The following is a 26,651-nucleotide window of genomic DNA, read 5'->3' as shown; positions in this document are numbered from 1 at the left end:
TGGAAAAGCCTTCCAGGTGAGGCTGGTTGAGAGAATGCTAAGAGTGTGCAAAGCTGTCATCAAGGCAAAGGGTGGCTATTTGAAGAATCTCAAATATAAAATATATTTTGATTTGTTTCACACATTTTTGGTTCCTACATGATTCCGTTTGTGTTATTTCATAGTTTTGATGTCTTCAGTATTATTCTACAATGTAGAAAATAGTCAAAATAAAGGAAAACCATTGAATCAGTGTGTGCCCGGGTGTGTCCAAACTTTTGACTGGTACTGTACATCATGACCATCCAAAGCTAAATGAAAATAAATCACAAGGCGAGTGTCCATATTTCCTTTATTTCCTTTTATGACATGCCTTTACAATGTATGGATGGTTTAATCAGTGCTAGGTCTTGAGTTTTATCACAAAGCTTCAGACAACGTTTTGTCCGTCTAAAAAAAGGAAAAGACAATTGACAGGCAGAGAAGAAAGACAACAACCATATTCTCTCTGTTTTATATTACTTTGACATTTCTGCGTCTTCATTTCAGCAAGACAGTGGAAAACTAGGATATCAAAGTCCATTTCACTTCTATCAGCTCTTTCAAAGCAAACAATAAAGAGTTAATTTCTCCTTTGTGTTGGTTCTGTATACACTATCCTGGACATGAAAAGATTCCCAAACACATAAACCTTTGTCTGTGAAACGCAGCGCTTTCTTCTTTCATGTCCAGAAACCGACTCTGAATGTGAAATGATTTGGTTAAAATGAGAAACAGAAAATGTGAGATAAGTATTTCAGGCACTTAAATATTCTTCCCGACTCCTTGGCTTGGCTACGCTTGCTTTCTTCATTTGCGGTACAGTACATGCATTGAAAGAAAAAGTATCCTCTCCTAAACCCATTACAAATACATGAGACATGAACCCATGGCCTCTGCTCTGCAGGATAAATCAGTGCAAAAGGCTGTACAGTAGCACAACATTCAAATACAACGATTTAAAGGGATTTCAAGTTCTTTCTCACACACAACAACAATGTACCTATTTACATTTAGTTTGATTCATGTGTGATGTGACTAGGCTTACTTGTGTATCTACCGGTTGTATCTATCTGTTGCAACTACTTGTCGTAACAACATGTTGTAACTACCTGTTGTAACTACCTGTTGTAGCAACCTGTTGTAACTACATGTTGTAACTACCTGTTGTAGCAACCTGTTTTACTACATGTTGTAACTACCTGTGCTCATCATATCATCAAATCCTCCCAAATGAACTGTCCACCTTGCAGCTCTGGGGGAAAAAATGAAACTTTGTAAACATTCCTTTTCAAAATACAGAATTTGTTATCCGCATTGAATATGGAAAGAACCTTATACTTTTCTAATTCTCTCATTCTCCTGCCCATATCTCTCCTCTCTATTTATCTCTCTCTCTTTCTCTCCCTCTCCGACCTGCCCTCCCCCTCCCTTCTCTCTATGGGATGTTTTAGTGAACCCTTGTCACTGTGATGGAAGTGAAAGCCATTTAAATTAATGACAGCTGCAATTTGCTCTTCTCACTTGGCTGGAGATATAACTGTACACACAGTGTTATTAAAGGCAAGGTAAATGATGCATGCATCTATCTGCATTCTGAACGCAGCATGGGGCTGAACAGAAAGGGGATGTATGTGTTGAAATGATTACAGTCTTCCCATCGCCAGGTTTGTGATGCTGAGGGTGTGTCCCAAATTGTACCCTATTCCCTACATAGTGTATTACTTTCCACCAGGGCCCACAGGGCTTTATGCACTATGTAGGGAATAGGGTGCCATTTGGGACACTAACTATATCTACAATTTGGCTGAGAGAGGAAGCTTTGTGTGAAACACATTCCTATGAATATGAATATGTATTCTATTTCAGGAAGCATAAACTGAGTCATAAAAAATCATAGCAAATGTTTTTTGTGGAAAAACCAAATGCACAGTATTGTTGTTGGGTGTTGTACAGGTGTTGTGTTAACATGTAACACGAAACGCTTGTTCGGACTCAGGACATGAGAACTTGGACACTACTAGGGTACTGGTAAATCACGAAACACATACAAATCACTTGAATCTACCAATTGTTTTGCGGGGTCATTTGATTTGATATCTACCCAAAAAACCATTGTGCTACGTTATCTGACCATCACAAATCTACTAAGATGCAATGGATCAACTTTGTTGTTTCAAGACAACAAGAACATACAGTACAGGGAGTTGACAAAATGAAGGAAGGAATGTTTAGTGTTTCTACAGCACATCAGTAGTCTTTCAACATTGGTGATGTCATGGTCAGTTTAACAAATCATTGATTCCATTATTTCACATATGAAAATTAAAGGTAATTTTCATGATTGATATTTGGGGCCCGTTATTTGTTCAAATAAAATTAAACAAAGTATGCAGTTGGATGCACAAACACAGAACACTCTTCAGATCAAAGGTCTGTTATCATTACCTTACAAAAGTTTAGTCCAACAAACAATTTCTCCAGATTTTGCTCTAGAAAAGACTTATCAACCTATCAAAATTTAAACCTGAGATTCAGATTTTCAAAACGATCTCAGAACAGATCTCAATGAAGCCATATGTGGTACACCCATAGACTATACCCTTCTGTTACTGTGATCTGAACTAACTGCCGTTGTCTATGTTCTGACCTGTACGCTGTGCATTTGAAAATGCTTGTCTTTAGATTGATGCCTACAGACAACCGCTAACGTTTAAAGCATTTCTCCTCTTTAAAAATGGGGTTTTCTCAATGTTTACCTTTGTAATTGACACATATGGGGTGTGAAGCTTCAAATACACAGATCCAGGTTGAATCTATCATGATTTCTTTTAAGTACACCACAGGTAGGACAAAATAAAAACAATTTCACAACAGAAGACGTTACATCCATCTTGAAATTTGGAACCAGTTGTAAACACTAGAAATGTGGGTCCTATCTCCGGGTTTAGTTCTGAACTTCTGCTGTTCATGCATAGAATTAGAATAAATTAGTCATTCTAATTCTAGAACTAATTAGGCAATCTAATTCTATGGTATACAGTCAGTTCTCACTATAGTGATGTCAGTTCTCACTACAGGGATGTCACACCGGACTACTGATGTCCTATAGTATTCAGTAGTGATGATGTCATGTTACACCACAGTACTGATGTCCTCCACCTCGTTGGGCTTCACAGGCTTGCTGGGCAGCGACTTGAGGTACTCCAGGTGTCGCCGGGCATCCTCCTGGTTCTGCCGTACGTAATACACCACGTAGGAGATGACCATGGCGAACCAGCCGAACATCGTCACCAGCATGGCGTAGTCCGTGGTCCTCTTGGCCAGGTTACACAGGTCTGTGTCCACCGCCAGGAAATGGCGTCCCTCCTGCTCCTGGAGTTCGGAGCTCCGGCAGAGGACACGTGCAGCCGCTTCGTGGTTGTGGGCCATGCCGCCCAGTGCCTGCTGCAGGGTGCAGTCACAGTGCCAGGGGTTGTCGTCCACCAGGACCCGTGCTTTGAGCCGGGCGAACGCATCCTTGTGCACGCTAGTGATGCGGTTGTGTGAGAGGTCGAGCACCTGCAGTGTGGCCTCCACGCCACTGAAGGCGCCCTCCCCCAACGTCTCCACAGAGTTGTGGGACAGGTTGAGCTCCCGCAGCAGCCTCAGGCCCCGGAAGGCGTGGTCGGGGACGGCCATGATCTGGTTGTGGTCGAGGCGGAGCACGGCGGTGTCTGGAGGCAGGTCCGGGGGGATCTCTTTGAGCCGGGACCCGGTGCAGGAGACGTTGAGGCCAAGGAGGAGCCCCAGGGGCCCCGGGCCGAGGTGGAGGCCAGGGTCGGGTCGGGCCCGCTGGCAGACGCATCCCTTGGGACACATGGAGGCAGAGGGGAAGCACAGGGCCATGAGGACCAGGCTCTGGAGGAGCAGGCACATGGGGATGGAGCGGGACAGCCACAGGTCCAGGGGAGTCATACTGGTGGGGACCACCAACCCTCAGCATCCCGCCAAGGGACAGGGACACTACACCACTGGACCGACCCAAGGAGCAACGGACCGGCCACGGCTCATACCAAACACTCCATACTGGAGACTGACGAGCCTCCACCAACACACTCGGTCAGTTCAGGCCTAGCAGGGCCTGTCACCAGTTTAACTCATGCTGTAATCACACCTGAAATAAAACAGATAGAAGCATTAAACAATATAAAAACTGCTTAATGAATTACTGTAGACAAAACAGCAGCACCACGGTTTGTAAGTGAAAATAAACCATTGACTTACTCTGTTAAATACACATCATCATAATCTCACTGTTATTGATAGAAACAATATTGCACAACTTGTTCTATTTATGCCATTCTAGGCTACATGATAGGGTTAATCTAGGTTAGATGAATCACTGTCCTTAATAACCTAAATCAGGGTCACACAGAGTGTATCTTGGTAGTTTTAAACAAATCTAATTTGAAACAAAAGTATATACCTCTCACACATGGTTATGGGCATAAAAAAAGAAGATAACTGTACCATGTCAGTGGCTTGCGAAAGTATTCACCCCCCTTGGCATTTCTCCTATTTTGTTGCATTACAACCTGGAATTAAAATGGATTTTTGGGGGGTTTGTATCATTTGATTTACACAACATGCCTACCACTTTGAAGATGCAAAATATTTTTTATTGTGAAACAAACAAGAAATAAGACAAAAAAACAGACAATGTGATCGTGCATAACTATTCACCCCCCAAAGTCAACACTTTGTAGAGCCACCTTTTGCAGCAATTGGGGTATGTCTCTATAAGCTTGGCACATCTAGATACTGGGATTTTTGCCCATTCTTCAAGGCAAAACTGCTCTTGCTCCTTCAAGTTGGATGGGTTCCGCTGGTGTACAGCAATCTTTAAGTCATACCACAGATTCTCAATTGGATTGAGGTCTGGGCTTTGACTAGGCCATTCCAAGACGTTTAAATGTTTCCCTTTAAACCACTCAAGTGTTGCTTTAGCAGTATGCTTAGGGACATTGTCCTGCTGGAAGGTGAACCTCCGTCCCAGTCTCAAATCTCTGGAAGACTGAAACAGTTTTCCCTCAAGACTTTCCCTTTATTTAGCGCCATCCATCATTCCTTCAATTCTGACCAGTTTTCCAGTCCCTGCCGATGAAAAACATCCCCACATGCTGCCACCACCATGCTTCACTGTGGGGATGATGTTCTCAGGGTGATGAGAGGTGTTGGGTTTGCACCAGACATAGCGTTTTCCTTGATGACCAAAAACCTCTATTTTAGTCTCATCTGACCAGAGTACCTTCTTCCATATGTTTGGGGAGTGTCCCACATGCCTTTTGGCGAACACCAAACGTGTTTGCTTATTTTTTTCGTTAAACAATGGCTATTTTCTGGCCACTCTTCCGTAAAGCACAGCTCTGTGGAGTGTACAGCTTAAAGTGTTCCTATGGACAGATACTCAAATCTCCACTGTGGAGCTTTGCAGCTCCTTCAGGGTTATCTTTGGTCTCTTTGTTGCCTCTCTGATTAATGCCCTCCTTGCGTGGTCTGTGTGTTTTGGTGGGAGGCCCTCTTTTGGCAGGTTTGTTGTGGTGCCATATTCTTTCCATTTTTTAATAATGGATTTAATGGTGCTCGTGGGATGTTCAAAGTTTCAGATATTTTTTTATAACCCAACCCTGATCTGTACTTCTCCACAACTTTGTCCCTGACCTGTGTCACGCTCTGGCTCCGGGACTTTGTATTATTGAGCCAGGGTGTGTTCATTTTTGTTGTGTTTGGGGATTAGTTGGGTTGTTATTGGTGGTTTCATTGTTTGGTCCAGTGACTCCCAATCAGTGGTAACGAGTGTCAGCTGTCGGCTCGTTATCTCTGATTGGGAGCCATATTTAAACTGTCATTGTTCACCTTGGGGTTGTGGGTTTTTGTTCTATGTTCAGTCGTTGTCACTGAGGACTTCATGATCGTGTTTTGTTTTGTATTCTCGTGTATTGCATTAAAGTCAATATGTTCGCTACCAACGCTGCGCTTTGGTCCTACTTCATAGACGATCGTGACAGAAAAACCCACCACAACGAGACCAAGCAGCGTTTCCAGGAGTTGGATGACGAGTGGTGGAGACAGAAGAGCGAAGGTTGGGAGAGGACTATAGAGGCCTGGTCCACGGAGAGGAGAGAACCCCAGAAAATGTTTAGGGGGGGGCTCACGACGTCGGGGCAGCAGGAGTACGGGTTAGAGGAGTGCAGTAGGTTGGCAGAAAAGGCCGCCAGGTTAAGGGGGCCACTGGTCACGAAGGGGAAGGAAGGTGTGGAGGCACGGCGAAGGGTACTGGGGTGTGTTACCAGTCCGGTCCGGCCCGTTCCTGATCCCCGTGTAGGGCCAGGGGTGTGTGTCCTCAGTGCGGTCCTGTCTGTTCCTGTTCCTCGCATGGAGCCTGTGGTGCGCGCCGCCAGCCCGACTCGGTCTGTTCCTGCTCCCTGCACCAAGTCTGTGGTGCGTTTCGTCGGCCCTGTTCGGCCCGTGCCTGCTCCCCACACCAAGCCAACGGTGTGCGTCGCTAGGCCAGCTCGACCTGTTCCTGCTCCCCGCACCAAGTCTGTGGTGCGTTTCGTCAGCCCTGTCCGGCCCGTCCCTGCTCCCCGCACCAAGCCAATGGTGCGCGTCGCCAGCCCAGCCCGGCCTGTCCCTGCTCTACGCACCAAGCCAAAGGGGTGCGTCGCCAGCCCAGCCCGGCCGGTTCCTGCTCCACGCATCAAAACTACGGTGTGCGTCGCCGGCCCAACCCGGACTGTTCCTGCCACTCGCACCAGGCTAAGGGGTGCGAGTCGTCAACCTGGGTCAGCTCGTTCCGGCTACTCGCACCAAACCAAGGGGGCGAGTCGTCAACCTGGTTCAGCCTATGCCTGCTACGCGCACCAAGCCAGGGAGGCGAGTCGTCAGCCTGAGGAGGTCCGTTCGGCTCCACGCACCAAGCCGAGGATGCGTATCGTCAGCCAGGTCCGGTCCGTCCCTGCCTCACGCGCCAAGCTAGGGGTGCGCGTCATCAGTCCGGATCCAGCCAGCTGGGTTGGATCGGACCGGGGCCATTACGGGGATGGATGTAGGATGGTGGTCAAGCCCGGAGCCAGAGCCGGAGCCGCCTCCGAGGAGCAACACCCACCCAGCCCTCCCCTATTTGGGTTCTTTGAGGCGCGGTCGCAGTCCGCGCCTTTAGGGGGTACTGTCACGCTCTGGCTCCGGGACTTTGTATTATTGAGCCAGGGTGTGTTCATTTTTGTTGTGTTTGGGGATTAGTTGGGTTGTTATTGGTGGTTTCATTGTTTGGTCCAGTGACTCCCAATCAGTGGTAACGAGTGTCAGCTGTCGGCTCGTTATCTCTGATTGGGAGCCATATTTAAACTGTCATTGTTCACCTTGGGGTTGTGGGTTTTTGTTCTATGTTCAGTCGTTGTCACTGAGGACTTCATGATCGTGTTTTGTTTTGTATTCTCGTGTATTGCATTAAAGTCAATATGTTCGCTACCAACGCTGCGCTTTGGTCCTACTTCATAGACGATCGTGACAACCTGTTTGGAGAGCTCCTTGGTCTTCATGGTGCCGCTTGCTTGGTGGTGCCCCTTGCTTAGTGGTGTTGCAGACTCTGGGGCCTTTCAGAACAGATGTATATATACTGAGATCATGTGACAGATCATGTAACACTTAGATTGCACACAGGTGGACTTTATTTAACTAATTATGTGACTTCTGAAGGTAATTGGTTGCACCAGATCTTATTTAGGGGCTTCATAGCAAAGGGGGTGAATACATATGCATGCACAACTTTTCCGTTATTTTGTTTTGTTTAGAATTTTCTGAAACAAGTAATTTTTTTCATTTCACTTCAACAATTTGGACTATTTTGTGTATGTCCATTAAATGAAATCCAAATAAAAATCAATTTATATTACAGGTTGTAATGCAACAAAATAGGAAAAACGACAAGGGGGTGAATACTTTTTCAATGCACTGTAGAGTTGAAATGTATTCAATTTTGAGTTTGCATCCCAATATTACCCTTTATCTACACTATATATACAAAAGTATGTGGACACCCCTTCAAATTAGTGGATTAGGCTATTTCAGCCACACCCGTTGCTGACAGGTGTATAAAATCAAGCACACAGTCATGCAATCTCCATAGACAAACATTGGCAGTAGAATGGCCTTACTGAAGAGCTCAGTGACTTTCAACCGTCATAGGATGTCACCTTTCCAATAAGACAGTTTGTCAAATTTCTGCCCTGCTAGAGCTGCCCCGGTCAGCTGTAAGTAATGTTATTGTGAAGTGGAAACATCTAGGAGCAACAACGGCTCAGCCACAAAGTGGTAGGCCACATAAGCTCACAGAATGGGACCACTGAGTGCTGAAGCGCTTAGAGCGTAAAAATCGTCTGTCCTCAGCTGCATCACGCACTACCGAGTTCCAAACTGCCTCTGGAAGTACGTCAGCATAATAACTGTTTGTTGGGAGCTTCATGAAATGGGTTTCCATGGCCGAGCAGCTGCACACAAGCATAAGATCACCATGCGCAATGCCAAGCGCCAGCTGGAGTTGTGTAAAGCTCACCGCCATTGGACTCCGGAGAAGTGGAAACGCGTTCTCTGGAGTGATGAATCACGCTTCACCTTCAGGCAGTCCGACGGACGAATCTGGGTTTGGCGGATGCCAGGAGAACACTACCTGCCCGAATGCATAGTGCCAACTGTAAAGGAGGAATAATGGTCTGGGGCTGTTTTCATGGTTCGGGCTAGGCCCCTTAGTTCCAGTGAAGGGAAATCTTAATGCTACAGCATACAATGACATTCTAGACGATTCTGTCCTTCCAACTTTGTGGCAACAGTTTGGGGAAGGCCTTTTCCTGTTTCAGCATGACAATGCCCCCGTGCACAAAGTGAGGTCCATACAGAAATGGTTTGACGAGATCGGTGTGGAAGAACTTGACTGGCCTGCACAGAGCCCTGACCTCAACCCCATCGAACACCTTTGGGATGAATTGGGAGGCCGACTGTGAGCCAGGCCTAATTGCCCAACATCAGTGGGCGGCAGGTAGCGTAGTGGTTAAGAGCGTTGTGCCAGTAACCGAAAGGTTGCTGGTTCTAATCCCCGAGCTGACTAGGTGAAAAATCTGTCGATGTGCCCTTGAGCAAGGCACTTAACCCTAATTGCTCCTGTAAGTCGCTCTGGATAAGAGCGTCTGCTAAATGACTAAAAAAATAAAAAAATAAAAAATTATAATAATAATAATAAATAAATAAAATAAATAAATCAGTGCCCAACCTCACTAATGCTCTTGGGGCTGAATGGAAGCAAGTCCCCACAGCAATGTTCCAACATCTAGTGGAAAGCCTTCCCAGAAGAGTGGACGCTGTTATAGCAGCAAAGGGGGGACCAACTCTATATTAATGCCCATGACTTTGGAATGAGATGTTTGACTAGCAGGTGTCCACATAATTTTGGTCATGTAGTGTATATCACAGAAGACTGAAATATAACAAACCGTTTGACATAGAAACACAGGATTTTCGGCGTTTATTTAAGAAATACACTACCGTTCAAAAGTTTGGGGTCACTTAGAAATGTCCTTGTTTTCGAAAGAAAAGCAATTTATTTGTCCATTAAAATAACATCAAATTGATCAGAAATACAGTGTAGACATTGTTAATGTTGTAAATGGCTATTGTAGCTGGAAACGGCTGATTTTTAATGGAATATCTACATAGGCATACAGAGGCCCATTATCAGCAACCATCAGTCCTGTGTTCCAATGGCATGTTGTGTTTGCTAATCCAAGTTTATCATTTTAAAAGGCTAATTGATAATTAGAAAACCCTTTTGCAATTATGTTAGCACAGCTGAAAACTGTTGTACTGATTAAATAAGCAATAAAACTGGCCATCTTGAGACTAGTTGAGTATCTGGAGCATCAGCAATTGTGGGTTTGATTACAGGATCAAAATGGCCAGAAACAAAGAACTTTCTTCTGAAACTCGTCAGTCTATTCCTGTTCTGAGAAATGAAGGCTATTCCATGCGAGAAATTGCCAAGAAACTAAAGATCTCGTACAAAGCTGTGCACTACTCCCTTCACAGAACAGCGCAAACTGGCTCTAACCAGAATAGAAAGAGGAGTGGGAGGCCCCGGTGCACAACTGAGCAAGAGGACAAATACATTAGAGTGTCTAGTTTGAGAAACACACGCCTCACAGGTCCTCAACGGGCAGCTTCATTAAATAGTACCTGCAAAACACCAGTCTCAACATCAACAGTGAAGAGGCGACTCCGGGATGCTGACCATCTAGGCAGAGTTGCAAAGAAAAAGCCATATCTCAGACTGGCCAATAAAAATAAAAGATTAAGATGGGCAAAAGAACACAGACACTGGACAGAGGAAGATTGGAAAAAAGTGTTATGGACAAACTAATCAAAGTTTGAGGTGTTCGGATCACAAAGAAGAACATTTGTGAGATGCAGACCAAATGAAAAGATGCTGGAAGAGTGCTTGATGCCATCTGTCAAGCATGGTGGAGGCAATGTGATGGTCTGGGGGTGCTTTGGTGGTGGTAAAGTGGGAGATTTGTACAGGGTAAAAAGGATATTGAAGAAGGAAGGCTATCACTCCATTTTGCAACGCCATGCCATACCCTGTGGACGGCCCTTGATTGGAGCCAATTTCCTCCTACAACAGAACAATGACAATGACCCAAAGCACAGCTTAAACTATGCAAGAACTATTTAGCGAACAAGCAGTCAGCTGGTATTCTGTCTATAATGGAGTGGCCAGCACAGTCACCGGATCTCAACCCTATTGAGCTGTTGTGGGACCAGCTTGACTGCCTGGTACGTAAGAAGTGCCCATCAAGCCAATCCAACTTGTGGGAGGTGCTTCAGGAAGCATGGGGTGAAATCTCTTCAGATTACCTCAACAAATTGACAACCAGAATGCCAAAGGTCTGCAAGGCTGTAATTGCTGCAAATGTAGGATTCTTTGACGAAATCAAAGTTTGAAGGACACAATTATTATTTCTATTAAAAATCATTATTTCTAACCTCGTCAATGACTACATTTCCTATGCATTTTGCTATATTTCCTATTCAAACTAATTTCATGTATGTTTTCATGGAAAACAAGGACATTTCTAAATGACCCCAAACTTTTGAACGGTAGTGTATGTTTATTCATTATGAAATTCTTAAAAATATTAATAACATTCCACCCATGAGGCCACTAGAGGGTGATTTGGTCATTTGACTGCAGGAAAGGGCTACAACAACACATCCTTATGAACACACACTCATTACTGAGACGTGACGATAAGCATGGACCTGTGAATCCTCCTGTCAATCAAACACTAGCCAGCTACAAACTATGTTGTTTATTTAGTCAATTAAGAACAGATTCTTATTTACAATGAGGATCTGTCAAACATGTACATTGCCTGTTGTGCATGTACATTTTATTATCTGTGTAAGAGTGAGAATATAGTAAGTACACAGTAATGGGCAGTTAGAGAGGACAAGGGAAGCAATGTTTACTTACGTTCCCATTCATGACATATGATTGGTATCGTTAGTAAAACAAACACACACCTACTCTATTGTAAGCTTGTGTACTGTGGATAACAACACATTGGATACGTTCCAAATGGCAGCCTATTCCCTATGTAGTGCACTACTTTTGACTAGGGCCCATAGGGAATAGGGTGCTATTTGGGCCCCAGACATTGTCTGATAAGTGCTAAGTACAGTGGAGTGCAGTAGGCTGGTTCTATCACACCCCCTCATTCTCCCTCTGTCACACTGTGTAATGTCACCTTCTCAAAACAGATCTTTGTCTGCAGAACATGGCATAGGGAAGAAACAGCACAGGATTCACTACAGTACAGGAACTCTACATTAACCTTACTGTACAATACAGCCCTATTCAATCACAACAATGCTATGCAATTATTTTCTGTCGCATAACTTTCCCCATATCGAGACCCTACCTATCATGTTCATAAAAACATGCTAACATGCAGTGCTTAATTTGTAAATTGCGAGGTCCCGGAACACATAGTGAGCACGAGGGGGGGGGGTTATCCGGGGGGTTCTGAGTTATCGGAACACAACGTAGCAGCGCATCAGACAGAGTAAACAGCCAAGTAGCCTACTATCTATGGTGGTGAAATGGACAGCACTCTCAAAGGTGCTGATTAATTCTAAGCATTTTAGACGTCGCTGCAGTATGCCCACATATTTGAGTGTAGCTGCGGGGCTTACACATGCAACATTTTTAGACGTCACTGCAGAACACCCGCCATATGCAAATACACACATACTCAGCTGTGGGGCTTACAAGACTCAAATTTCATATAATTTTCAAGACATCAATGTAGCAGTAGAATAAATATCACGATATTGGAATATAACTTCAAATAAAATAAATCAATGTAGGCTACAGCAGAACACACATGAGAATGTATAGGCCTCCTGCCTATGTGATAATATGCACATATTCAGATTAACTTCACAGTACAGAACTGTTTTTAAAGGTAAACAATTTTCCTACCTTAGTTTTCAAAACCACCCACAATGACTCTCCCCATGTCAAGTTAATTTAACTCCTGACAGTTAATTTCTTGCTGATAGGGCTGTTCTGTTCTGAAGACTCCTACTGTAGAGTCAATTTTTTCATTTTGAGTGTTAACTATAACCTGGGTGTCCTCTTTAGCCTTGTCTACAATGCTTGCTGCCTCTAAATGCGCCTTGGTTCGGGCATGTTCAAAAATATTTTTCTGAGGGCTCTTTGTTGTTGTTTTTATGTCAGTCAGAGGATGTTACTGTACATTCCACCCTCTCTTTTGCTAGCTAGTTTAATCCCCTCCAGTCGTTTCTAGACCCAAGCTCCCTACCTTTTTGCATGTTGTACAGCCCAGCTTTGAATTCTGCATGACAAGCCCTTGGTTATTCGTTTGCTTGTTCTTGAACTGCAAATTGCACCTGCACCGAGCACTTTGTCGGTGGATGCACTGTCCCCCCCCCAGCTCCCCGTCTCTCTCTCCCGCTAAGTCTGACTCGCTAGTAGGCCTACTAGCTAGTGGAGGTGCCGGTGGTGATGCTGAACTGGCGGGATTAGCAGAACTGGTAGCTAAGGCATCGCCATCAGGAACAGTTCTCTGACTCGTTCTGGGTTCGATTCAACATCTTTCTCTGGATTTTTGGACATGAAAAATGTCATCAAACTCGATTGACTTTTCTCATCCATTTTGTATTTGGCTTTCCACCGTTTCAAATTCAGTAGGGAGACGACTAGCCTAGGCTACGTGACGTGATTACATAGGGACCTCTTCACTAGCTGACCACCACTACCAAGACCTGTGTCAAGATCAGTTACTTACCCCACCGGCCCTCCTCATAACCTCTATGTACAAATAAAAGAGTAGGTCTGGAATCAGTGTGGCAGTATAGGATGAATACACAGAAGGATCACTTCTGGTCTTTCTGGGGGGCGGGAGAAATAACAAGTCAACTTGAATTAACGCTGATCGATTTTATTAGAATGTTTACAGTGCGAACAGTGAAACAATTAATAAATAATGCCACGAGAGGTACCTGATCTAGGCAAATAGGTGCCGGAACGAACAAAGTCAAATTTGAGAGGTGCCGGATCCTGTTCCGGCAGGATCCGGCTCAAATTAAGCACTGCTAACATGTGTCTGTCAGATCTCCCTGAGGCATTGATAAAAACACATTAATTACCGAGCTCGAACAGAATAAGATCCTGATACTGTATCCACTTAAGTGATTGTTAATGGATATGGGCGTCTCCCCACACCCGGGTGAGGCTGGAATAGCCAAATCCACTAATGTGAAGGGGTGTCCACATACTTTTGTATATATAGTGTAATTGGTTAGATTTGTCAAAAATGTCAAAACCCTACTGCTAACCAATATGATAATATAAAGACTGCATGTAAAAAGTAAGGACTTAATTCAATTTATGAATGTTTTAATGGTTCCACTGAATCTGAATAACAGGGCAATCATGTCCTTCTTGATTTGTGAAAATACAATTTAAGTGGTGCCAAAAATAGAAATGGTCGCAGCCTCGCGGCTGAGTTCACAGGCGCCCAATTTAACCCAGTATGTGAAAAACCTTGTGACCAGAGACTGGAGAGGGCCACCAGCTGAATTCAGCCAGGTCATTACTCTGAAATAACTTTTGGGTATGATGGTATGACTTCAGTGTGTATAAAACTGAGCACACAGCCTTGCAATCTCCATAGACAAACATTTGCAGTAGAATTTGCATACTGAAGAGCTCAGTGACTTTCAACCGTCATAGGATGCCACCTTTCCAACAAGTCAGTTTGTCAAATTTCTGCCCTGCTATAGCTGCCCCGGTCAACTGTAAGTGCTGTTATAGTGAAGTGGAAACGTCTAGGAGCAACAACGGCTCAGCCGCGAAGTGGTAGGCAACACAAGCTCACAGAACGGCATCGCCGAGTGCTGAAGCGCGTAGCGCGTAAAAATCGTCTGTCCTCGGTTGCAACACTCACTACCATGCAAAGCTCGCCTTCACTCTGGAGCAGTGGAAACGTATTCTCTGGAGTGATGAATCACGCTTCACCATCTGGCAGGCCGACGGACCAATCTGGGTTTGGCAAATGCCAGGAGAACACTACCTGCCAGAATGCATAGTGCCAACTGTAAAGTCTGGTGGAGGAGGAATAATGGTCTGGGGCTGTTTTTCATGGTTTGGGCCTCTTAGTTCCAGTCAAGGTAAATCTTAACGTTACAGCATACAATGACATTCTAGACGATTCTGTGCTTCCAACTTTGTGTTAACAGTTTGGGGGAGGCCCTTTCCCGTTTTAGCATGGCGATGCTCCCATGCACAAAGTGAGGTCCATACATGTAGTGTATCATGTCATCAATGTCAACTTAGATTTTTGTAAAGTAAATATCTGTCATCATATGATTTTAAGGGGTAGAGGCTGGGCAATGGATTGGGGATAGAGAATAATACAACCTTTACATTTTTTACCATTACTGGAAAAAGAGCAATCCTTTACAAAAATCAGATTTTCAAATGCAACTACCACTGAATAAAAATATAAAACGCAACATGCAACAATTTCAAAGATTTTACTAAGTTACAATTCATATAAGGAAATCAGTCAACTGAAATAAATAAATTACGCCCTAATCTATGGATTTCACATGACTGGGAATACAGATATGCATCTCTTGGTCACAGATACCTGCCTCATGCAGCGCGACACATCTCTTTCGGATAGAGTTGATCAGGCTGTTGATTGTGGCCTGTGGAATGTTGCCCCACTCCTCTTCAATGGCTGTGTGAAGTTGCTGGATATTGGTGGGAACTGGGACACGCTGTCATACACGTTGATCCAGAGCATCTCAAACATGCTCAATGGGTGACATGTCTGGTGAGTATGCAGGCCATGGAAGAACTGGGACATTTTCAGCTTCCAGGAATTGGGTACAGATCTTTTCGACATGGGGCTGTGCATTATCATGCTGAAACATGAGGTGATGGCGGCAGATGAATGGCACGGCAATGGGCCTCAGGATCTCGTCACGGTATCTCTGTGCATTCAAATGGCCATCGATAAAATGCAATTGTGTTCGTTGTCCGTAGCTTAAGCCTGCCCATACCATAACCCCACCTCCACCATGGGGCACTCTGTTCACAATGTTGACATCAGCAAACCGCTCGCCCACACGACACCATACACGCTGTCTGCCATCTGCCCGGTACAGTTGAAACTGGGATTCATCTGTGAAAAGCACACTTCTCCAGCATGCCAGTGGCCATTGAAGGTGAGCATTTGCCCACTGAAGTCGTTTACGTCGCCGAACTGCAGTCAGATCAAGACCCTGGTGAGGACGACGAGCACACAGATCAGCTTCCCTGAGACAATTTCTGACAGTTTGTGCAGACATTCTTTGGTTGTGCAAACCCACAGTTTCATCAGCTGTCTGGGTTGCTGGTCTAAGACAATCCCACATGCAAAGATGCCGGATGTGGAGGTCCTGGGCTGGCGTGGTTACTCGTGGTCTGCGGTTGTGAGGCTGGTTGGATGTACTGACAAATTCTCTAAAATGACGTTGGAGGTGGCTTATGGTAGAGAAATGAACATTACATTCTCTGGCAACAGCTCTGGTGGACATTCCTGCAGTCAGCATTTCAATTGCACGCTCCCTCAAAACTTGAGTTATCTGTGGCATTGTGTTGAGGCACAGATCTGGGGAAGGGTGCCAAAAAATGTCTGCAGCATTGAAGGTCCCCAGTGGCCTCCATCATTCTTAAATGGAAGAAGTTTGGAACCATCAAGACTCTTCCTAGAGCTGGCCACCCGGCCAAACTGAGCAATCAGGGAAGAAGGCCTTGGTCAGGGAGGTGACGAAGAACCCGATGGTTACTCTGACAGAGCTCCAGAGTTTCTCTGTGGAGATGGGAGAACCTTCCAGAAGGACAACCATCTCTGCAGAACTCCACCAATCAGGCCTTTATGGTAGAGTGGCCAGACGGAAGCCACTCCTCAGTAACATGACAGCCCGCTTGGAGTTTGCCAAAAGGCACCTAAAGGACTCTCAGACCATGAGAAACAAGATTCTCTGGTCTGATTAAACCAAGATTGAACTCCTTGGCCTGAATGCCAAGCGTCACGTCTGGAGGAAACCAGGCACCGCTCATCACCTAGCTAATACCATCCCTACAGTGAAGCATGGTGGTGGCAGCATCATGCTGTGGGGATGGGGGACTAGTCATGATCGAGGGAAAGATGAACAGAGCAAAGTACAGAGAGATCCTTGATGAAAACCTGCTCCAGAGCACTCAGGACCTCAGACTGAGGCGAAGGTTCACCTTCCAACAGGACAATGACCCTAAGCACACAGCCAAGACAACGCAGGAGTGGCTTTGGGACAAGTCTCTGAATGTCCTTGAGTGGTCCAGCCAGAGCCCGGACTTGAACCCGATCGAACATCTCTGGAGAGACCTGAAAATAGCTGTGCAGCGACGCTCCCCATCCAACCTGACAGAGCTTGAGAGGATCTGCAGAGAAGAATGGGAGAAACTCCCCAAATACAGGTGTGGCAAGCTTGTAGCGTCATACCCAAGAAGACTCGAGGCTGTAATCACTGCCAAAGGTGCTTCAACAAAGTACTGAGTAAAGGATCTGAATACTTATGTAAATGTGATATTTCAGTTTTAAATTTTTTATACATTTGCTAACATTTCTAAAAAACTGTTTTTGCTTTGTCATTATGGGGTTGTCACGCCCTGGCTCTGGGGACTCTTGTATGTTAAGCCAGGGTGTTAGTTTCTTTGTGTAGTGTCTATGTTTCGTTTTCTATGTTCTGTTCAAGGTTATGTGTTTCTATGTTGGCCGGGGTGGTTCTCAATCAGAGGCAACGTGAATCAGCTGTTGCTTGTTGTCTCTGATTGGGAACCATACTTAGGCAGCCTGTTGTGCACTTGTGTTTTGTGGGATCTTGTTCCGTGTTGGTTTGTATTGTATAACCGAGGACTTCACGTATCGTTTTGTTGTTTTGTATCGTTGTCACGCCCTGGCTCTAGGGACTCTTTTAAGTTGAGCCAGGGTGTGTAGAGTTTATGTTTTGTGCTCGTTGTGTCTAGTCTAGTTTTGTATATCTATGTTGGCCAGAGTGGTTCTCAATCAGAGGCAACGAGTATCAGCTGTTGCTGGTTGTCTCTGATTGGGAACCATTTTTAGTCAGGTGGTTTTCCCACAGTGTTTGTGGGATCTTGTTCCGTGTTGGTTTGTGTTTTGCACCTGTGGACGTCACGTATCGATTTGTTGTTTTGTTCGTGTATCATTTAATAAATAAGTATGTTCACCTTCCACGCTGCGCCTTGGTCCTCTATATCCGACGGCCGTGACAGAAGATCCCACCAATACAGGACCAAGCAGCGTGCCCAGGCAGGAGAGGAGAAGCGGCGCCAACCGGGCAGTCGTCGGACAGGCGAGGGGCACCCCCAAGACATTTTTAGGGGGGGGCACATGGCAGGGACGACGGGGCCACTGGAGGCAGATAAGGGGCGAGTTGGTGGACGAGGAGAGAAGGCCACCGGGTTACGGGAGCCATTGGTGTATAGAGGGAAGGAAAATGTAGAGGCACGGCGAGAGGTACTGAAGTGTGTTGCCAGTCCGGTCCGGCCCGTTCCTGATCCCCGTGTAAGGCCAGTGGTGTGTGTTCCCAGTACGGTCCGGCCTGTTCCTGTCCATCGCGCCAAGCCTATGGTGCGCGTCGCCAGCCCGGCCCGGCCTGTTCCTGCCCCTCGCACCAAGCCTATGGTGCGCGTCGCCAGCCCGGCCCGGCCTGTTCCTGCTCCCCGCACCAAGCCAATGGTGCGCATCGCCAGCCCGGCCCGGCCCGTTCCTGCTCCCCGCACCAAACCTGTGGTGCGCATCGCCAGCCCGGTCCGGCCTGTTCCTGCTCCCCGCACCAAGCTAGTGGTGCGCGTCGCCAGCCCGGCCCGGCCTGTTCCTGCTCCCCGCACCAAGCCAATGGTGCGCGTCGCCAGCCTGGTCCGGCCTGTTCCTGCTCCCCGCACCAAACCTGTGGTGCGCATCGCCAGCCCGTGCCCGTTTCACCGGTGCCTGGTCAGGTACCGGTCAGCTGCTCCACACCGGAGCCTGAGCAATCCGCTCCACCGAAGTCCAGTCCAGCTCCAGCCAGTGGGGCTAGACCAAACCAGGGGCACTACGGGGGGGTTAGTAGAGGGTGGTGGTCAAGCCCGGAGCCGGAACCGCCTCTGAGGAGGAATGCCCACCCAGCCCTCCCCTGTTCGGTGATGTTTAGGCGCGGTCGCAGTCTGCGCCTTTAGGGGGGGGTACTGTCACGCCCTGGCTCTAGGGACTCTTTTAAGTTGAGCCAGGGTGTGTAGAGTTTATGTTTTGTGCTCGTTGTGTCTAGTCTAGTTTTGTATATCTATGTTGGCCAGAGTGGTTCTCAATCAGAGGCAACGAGTATCAGCTGTTGCTGGTTGTCTCTGATTGGGAACCATATTTAGTCAGGTGGTTTTCCCACAGTGTTTGTGGGATCTTGTTCCGTGTTGGTTTGTGTTTTGCACCTGTGGACGTCACGTATCGATTTGTTGTTTTGTTCGTGTATCATTTAATAAATAAGTATGTTCACCTTCCACGCTGCGCCTTGGTCCTCTATATCCGACGTTCGTGACAATCGCGTTGCTAGTACACTATTAAAGAGATGTACGCGTATCACGCTGCGCCTTGGTCCGCTCATTATGACGATCGTGACAGAAGATCCCACCAAAACAGGACCAAGCAGCGTGTCCAGGAGCAGACAGCCTGGACTTGGGAGGAGATCTTGGACGGGCAGGGGTCCTGGACTTGGGAGGAAATCCAGGCCGGTATGGATCGCCGTCCGTGGGAGGAGACGGTGGAGGCGCGCCATAGAGAGGAGCAACGGCGCCAACCGGGCCGACGTCGGACACGCAAGAGGCAACCCCAATACATTTTTTGGGGGGGGCACACGGCATGGACGACGGGGCTGCTGGAGGCAGCTACTGGGCGAGTTTGTGGATTAGGAGAGGAGGCCACCGGGTTTGGGGGGCTGGAAGGGAGGTTGGCGGAGCCTAGAGGTAGAGCAGAGCCAACTCCCCGTACTCAGGCTAGGCAGTGTGAGACTGGGCAGGTTCCGAGGTATGCGGAGCTGCGTACTGTGCCGCGAGTGGTCCGGCACAGTCCGGTACGTCCTGTGCGAGCACCACGCACGTGTCGTGCTAAGGTGGGCATGCAGCCAGGACGGAGTGTGCCGGCTCAACGCTCGTGGCCTCCAGTACCCCTCCTCGGTCCCGGTTATCCTGCGCCAGTGTCACGTGCTGTAGTGCCAGTACGAGTACACAGCCCTGTACGTCCTGTGCTGATGCCTCACACAGAGTGTGTAAAAATAGGCATTCAGCCAGGACAGGTTGTGTCAGCTCTTCGCTCCAGACTTCCAGTCCGTCTCCACAGCCCGGTCCGGCCTGTTCCTGCTCCCCGCACCAAGCCTGTGGTGCGCGTCGCCAGCCCGGCCCGGCCTGTTCCTGCCCCTCGCACCAAGCCTGTGGTGCGCGTCGCCAGCCCGGCCCGGCCTGTTCCTGCTCCCCGCACCAAGCCTGTGGTGCGCGTCGCCAGCCCGGTCCGGCCTGTTCCTGCCCCTCGCACCAAGCCAATGGTGCGCGTCGCCAGCCCGGCCCCGCCTGTTCCTGCCCCTCGCACCAAGCCAATGGTGCGCGTCGCCAGCCCGGCCCCGCCTGTTCCTGCCCCTCGCACCAAGCCAATGGTGCGCGTCGCCAGCCCGGTCCGGCCTGTTCCTGCTCCTCGCACCAAGCCAATGGTGCGCGTCGCCAGCCCGACCCGGCCTGTTCCTGCCCCTCGCACCAAGCCAATGGTGCGCGTCGCCAGCCCGGTCCGGCCCGTTCCTGCTCCCCTCACCAAGCCAGTGGTGCGCATCGTCAGCCCGGTCCGGCCCATTCCTGCTCCCCGCACCAAGCCAGTGGTGCGCGTCATCAGCCCGGTCCGGCCCATTCCTGCTTCCCGCACCAAGCCTGTAGTGCGCATCATCAGCCCGGTCCGGCCCGTTCCTGCTCCCCGCACCAAGCCAGTGGTGCGCGTCGTCAGCCCGGTCCGGCCCATTCCTGCTCCCCGCACCAAGCTTGTGATGCGCGTCATCAGTCCGGCACAGCTCGTGCCTGGTCAGGTACCGGTCAGCTGCTCCACACCGGAGCCTAAGCAATCCGCTCCACCGATGTCCAGTCCAGCTCCAGCCAGCGGGGCCAGACCAGACCAGGGGCGCTACGGGGGGCGGTTGTTAGAGGGTGGTGGTCACGCCCGGAGTCCACCCGGCCCCTCCCCTGTTGGGTTTATGTTGGCGCGGTCGCAGTACGCGCCTTTGGGGGGGGGTACTGTCACACCCTGGCTATGGGGACTCTTGTATGTTAAGCCAGGGTGTTAGTTTCTTTGTGTAGTGTCTATGTTTCGTTTTCTATGTTCTGTTCTAGGTTATGTGTTTCTATGTTGGCCGGGGTGGTTCTCAATCAGAGGCAACGTGAATCAGCTGTTGCTTGTTGTCTCTGATTGGGAACCATACTTAGGCAGCCTGTTGTGCACTTGTGTTTTGTGGGATCTTGTTCCGTGTTGGTTTGTATTGTATAACCGAGGACTTCACATATCGTTTTGTTGTTTTGTATTTTGTATCGTGTTGCTAGTACACTATTAAAGAGATGTACGCGTATCACGCTGCGCCTTGGTCCGCTCATTATGACGATCGTGACAGGGGTATTGTGTGTAGATTGATGAGGGTGAAAAACTATTTAATCAATTTTAGAATAAGGCTGTAACATAACAAAATGTAGAAAAAGTAAAGGGGTCTGAATACTTTCCGAATGCACTGTACTTCCATTAGTTTTCTAAAACCGGTACCGGTTACCTTCAGATGTGTCGTAGAGCACAATCGTGTTCGTGAGAGTCTCCCCTTTCCATTGAATGGTCATAATAGTTTGTAGGTCAAACTGTTTGGACACAACAGACGTTTACGTGATTTACCAACTTTCGGGATGTCTCATGGTCTGACAAACACCGTTCTAGCCTCTGCCACCTTTCACCGCAGATGCGGAAGTGCGACACTGGCGGATGCAGTGGATTGAGATGCATCCAATGCAATAAAAACAGATATCTCTAGTTTAAACTGATTGATTTCGATGGGGATATTTTTGTTATGTAACTTAGATTGACCGTTGAGTCAATCGACTCAGCTTCTGGATATGCCACACCTGTCAAGAGGATGGATTATCTTGGCAAAGGATAAATGCTCACTAACATTTTAGAGAAATAAGCTTTTTGTGCGTATGGACAATTTCTGAAATATTTTATTTCAGGTCATGAAAAAAGGACCCGTGTGGCTCAGTTGTTAGAGCATGGCGCTTGCAACGCCAGGGTTATGGGTTCAATTCCCATGGGGGACCAGTATGGGAAAAAGTATGAAAATGTATGCACTCACTACTGTAAGTAAAACTACAAAAAGGTAAACATGTTGCATTTATATTTTTGTTCAGTGTAAATTGGTCTGCAATCACAATCTAGCACGCACTATAGAACTGGGATGGGCTCCCAATCAATTACAATCATGCATGGGCTTTGTTAATAGCACTTGGGCTATGTAATGGCTGCTCAATAGTTTTCTCCCCCATGGGCTTGTAAGTAAGAATTTCACGGTAAGGAATCCTGCTGTACCTGTTGTAGTCGGCGCATGTGACAAATAAAATGTGATTTGATTTGATTTGTAAGAGCTTTGACTTCCAGTGATGTCAACCAAAGCTTACAATCGAGGCTATTTCCTATGACAAATCTCAACATGGCAGTAAGGATGAATCATGAAGTAAGGAAAAATAAATGCAGCTATAGCTATTCTATGTTAAGTGATATTGAAGTCATCCATCGCAAAACACTGTCAGACTGGAAGCATTAGCCTGAAGACAAATGAATGGTCAAAAGTTCAATGAGGTATCTCTTTGATATGACCCCATCATAAGGTCAGAGAATAAATAATGTCCATTGTTTCATTACTATGCATTTACAAAACAATTACTAGAATATTATGTAACATCAATGTTGTTACTGTAGTAATTAGTGTTACTACACAGGTATAAGAGAAACTTCATGAACACCATCATTATAATAAGAGGCAGAGTAATTTGATTGGTCCAAGACTTAGAATTGAAATGTATTTTGACACAACCATGACAATATTTGTATCATTTATCTTAGGATATGGCCATTCTATTACTTAAGTTACATGTTCCTGTCAAGGCCATATTTATGGGTTAGCATCACCATGAAATTCAACAAAGATGTGGATCCATCCAGAATGGCACCCTATTCCATACATAGTGCACTACTTTTGACCAGAGCTGTGGTGAACTACATAGGGAATAGGGTGCAATTTTGGATGCACACTTAGACCTACAGCAGACTAGCCTACTGTGTTTTCTTGACCCATATAGTCCTACATCACTTGATACATTTTGTGTTAATCAAATAAACATTATTATTAAGGATGAACTATTTATGCAAATAGTCTTGAGCTGGATAGGGGGATTTCGAATTACCATAGAAATGGGCCTGAGCAAATAATAGCCAAGCTATTCCTCAAACAAAATAGTCTGCAAGTGTTATAAATGGCATGGCATAGCATTTCCCAAACAAATAAACCATGCTCCATGGTAAAGAATATGATTTATGAGTAGCCAAGCCTACACAAAGTTGTAAACTTTGTTAGGTAGGCCTATAGGTCTAAATGTATGCCTTTAGTTTATCGGTTATATATTATCATTATGATATTACTAGATTATATTATTATAGTATGAGTTTTGGTATGATATAATGAGTGAACATCTGCTGAACTATTTCCATATGAACACTAATGATAAGGAGGACACCCCACTGTGTGAGCCTGCTCGTCACCAAGGTGAATTTCTTCCTATAGCGCACTCGGTGGCTCAACCGTCAACGGTTAACCCTGCTCTCGAGCTCCGCGCCCGAATGCGACGTACTACAGTGTTCCCGGCTCCCCTTTCTGACCGGCTCAGCTGTTGTTTTCTACATGGAAAAAACTCACTGCCATGATTAAACTATTTCATTGCGGTAATGGGTGTCATCATGTAAAGATGACACCCATGGATGACACCCATGGAACTATGTAATGTCCAAGTATTTACCAAGGACATAAGAGCATAAGAGCAATGTTATTGCCGGTATCCTATAATACCATTATATAATACCATTATTCTAATAGAATAATAACAGTATATTCGATATACCTACCTACAATAAACAATATTTGAGTGATCAGAGGACATCAATGTAGCTGTGAAGCTACATGAATAATAATATTAATTTAAAACATGGTGGATATTGGGGGAAAAAAACTAAAAATGATATATGACGACCCAAACCAATCTATTTTTTGAGTTTTTTTCTTAATCTGACTAACAACAATCACCATCAGAAAAGAAAAAGAAACATGAAGCATGAAAATTAGCTCATACATACGTATGTGTGTGTGCTGCGCGTGTAGCAGAGCTGCAGAGCAACAGGCGACATTTGTTTCCATTCTCACCTGCAATAAAAACAACCGTCAGTCTCTCAATTTCCAACGTTGACATTCTAAACGGATCGTTCCAAACCAATCTTCCTTCTGCATTAGTTTCCTATCCTCGTCAAAAATGTTGGAATAGCCGCAGTTGAAATTCACATTTTTACAATTGCTTGTTGCTCCTCAGTATTGAACGCGAAAGGAGCGTGACTGAGCTCGAGCTGGCAAGGGAGGGGTTTGCGAGACAAGCATTGGAGGCGACAGTGTTCACCCGGAGCGCGCGCGGGGATGAACGGTCAGACAGACAGTAGGTGTTGCCCCAGTGTCTGTTGGGTTCTACTGACAAATTCTATACACGTGTAATAAATCATCAGATACATTCGTTATTTTGCATCCTCGTAAAACTAAAAGGAGAGCTGTTGAGTTAAGACAAATTGTAGGTGCATTTCACTGTTAGGTTACACATGTTGTTTACGAAGAATGTGACGAATAAAATTTGATTTGATTTGTGATCCCAGACAGTCACCACACTATCTGCATAACGCTTCAATCAGTCAATGGTAGAAATATTAACCAAAGTATTGCTCTTTCAGTGATTCATATTTGAATTGTAGCCTATCACATTGGTCCACATTTGAAAATACCGTATACTAAAGACTTTTCTGTGACTATGTGTCTGCTCAGAGAACAAGTGGCCTACACGTAGCCTACATAATGTGATCAGGAGCCCACATTTACCATGGGACTTACTGTGTAGCCCACATTTACCATGGTACTTACTGTGTAGCCCACATTTACCATGGTACTTACTGTGTAGCCCACATTTACCATGGTACTTACTGTGTAGCCCACATTTACCATGGTACTTACTGTGTAGCCCACATTTACCATGGTATATATGAGTCACATGAAGCTGTCGCACTGCCACATGACTGTCAGGGGAATCTGAAGGGAACTGTCTATGTAACATGGCCATGGTGGCCACCAGCCTGGCAGTCAAGCAGGATCTCCCTCATTCTCTCACATAACAGGCAGGCACTCACTTACTGGATGGTCATGACTGGGACACTCATATAAATAATTATATTTCTATGGGGACACCCAACTGTGGTGATGACATGAGGGGCCCTAGAGATTCCTATGGGGACACCACCTGACATCAACTGACTTCGGAGTTTGGTCATAGCCTGGCCAGGCAACCATGGGTACAGTTAACAATAACATTCAGGACTCAGGAGTTTACAGTGCATTCGGAAAGTATTCAGACCCCTTCACCTTTTCCACATTTTGTTACGTTACAGCCATATTCTAAAATTGATTAAATAAATGTTTTTCCTCATCAATCTACACACAATACCCCACAATGACAAAGCGAAAACAGGTTTTAAGACATTTTTGCAAAAAAACAGAAATACCTTATTTACATAAGTATTCAGACCCTTTGCTATGAGACTCGAAATTGAGCTCTTGTGCATCCTGTTTCCATTGATCATCCTTGAGATATTTCTACAACTGGATTGGAGTCCACCTGTGGTAAATTCAATTGATTGGACATGATTTGGAAAGGCACACACCTGTCTATATAAGGTCCCACAGTTGACATTGCATGTCAGAGCAAAAACCAAGCCATGAGGTCGAAGGAATTGTCCGTAGAGCTCCGAGACAGGATTATGTCTGTCAGCTTCCTGCTTCCCCTGTTTGTCTCCTGGCCTCTAGAGGTCAGCTGTGTTCCCCTTTGCCTTAGTTCTTCCTCATGTGTCCTAATTAGCTTATCCAGGTCACCTGTGCCTTGTTTCCCCTTGTGTATTTTAGCTGTGTGTTTTCCCCTTGTTTCTCACTTGGTTATTGCGTCCTGACTGTGTGTCTCCTGCTTTGTCTCACCGTGTATGTCCTAGTAAGTTTTTGAAGTTATCTTTAGTTTGTTTTTCTCCCCTCGTGGAGTTGTTTTGTTTTGCCTCCTGTTTTGGAACATTAAATCTACTTGCCTGGAGTATTGCCTTGGGTGTTTCATTTGGGTCCTACAACATCTCCTCTGTGGCTAAGGGGTAGTACCCCCAGCTCTACACTTCTGAGACCGGAGTTCTACCCGGATTGTGACAGAATTCTACCCGGATTGTGACAGAATAACCAAGTCAATCATGGACCCAGAAACACTCAGTTCCCAGGACCTGTTGGCGGTGATCATTCGACATGAGGCTTCTTTCCAGCGCCATGAAGCCGTTCTCAGCCGACAAGAGGAGCCGATGGCTAGACATTCTCAACTCCTGGCCGAAATGATGAGTTCCCTTCACCAGCTCTTTGAACGCCTCCTTGGTCCTCCCCCTTCCCCCCGGTCACCTCCCAGTGACGACAGGCCTTCTCGGTTGGCGGAGCCCCGACTACCACCTCCCAAGCCCTTTTCTGGGGATCCAAGCTCTTGTCAGGGTTTCCTCACCCAATGCTCCCTCACCTTCGAGCTCCAACCCTCAAGTTTT

At 46.3% G+C, this 26,651-nt stretch overlaps 1 protein-coding gene across 2 annotated transcripts; it reads right to left on the bottom strand.

Moving 5' to 3' along the window:
* Positions 1-314: 314 nt before the first annotated feature.
* LOC121586561 (leucine-rich repeat-containing protein 3B) lies at positions 315-24,440 on the bottom strand. 2 transcript variants are annotated; one of them, XM_041903338.2, is made up of 2 exons: positions 24,202-24,440; positions 315-4,174 (listed from the first exon to the last, which is right to left on the bottom strand). In XM_041903338.2, the coding sequence occupies exon 2, from the start codon at positions 3,973-3,975 to the stop codon at positions 3,154-3,156; it is 822 nt and encodes a 273-aa protein (XP_041759272.1). In that variant the 5' UTR covers positions 3,976-4,174; positions 24,202-24,440; the 3' UTR covers positions 315-3,153. The 2 variants fall into 2 exon arrangements, with proteins under 2 accessions (XP_041759272.1, XP_041759273.1); XM_041903339.2 differs by having other exon boundaries at positions 24,135-24,214.
* Positions 24,441-26,651: the final 2,211 nt, after the last annotated feature.

Source organism: Coregonus clupeaformis, chromosome 17, assembly GCF_020615455.1.
Source record: "Coregonus clupeaformis isolate EN_2021a chromosome 17, ASM2061545v1, whole genome shotgun sequence".
NCBI classification, from domain to species: Eukaryota; Metazoa; Chordata; class Actinopteri; order Salmoniformes; family Salmonidae; genus Coregonus; species Coregonus clupeaformis.
This window is presented reverse-complemented; position numbering and strand designations above follow the sequence as displayed.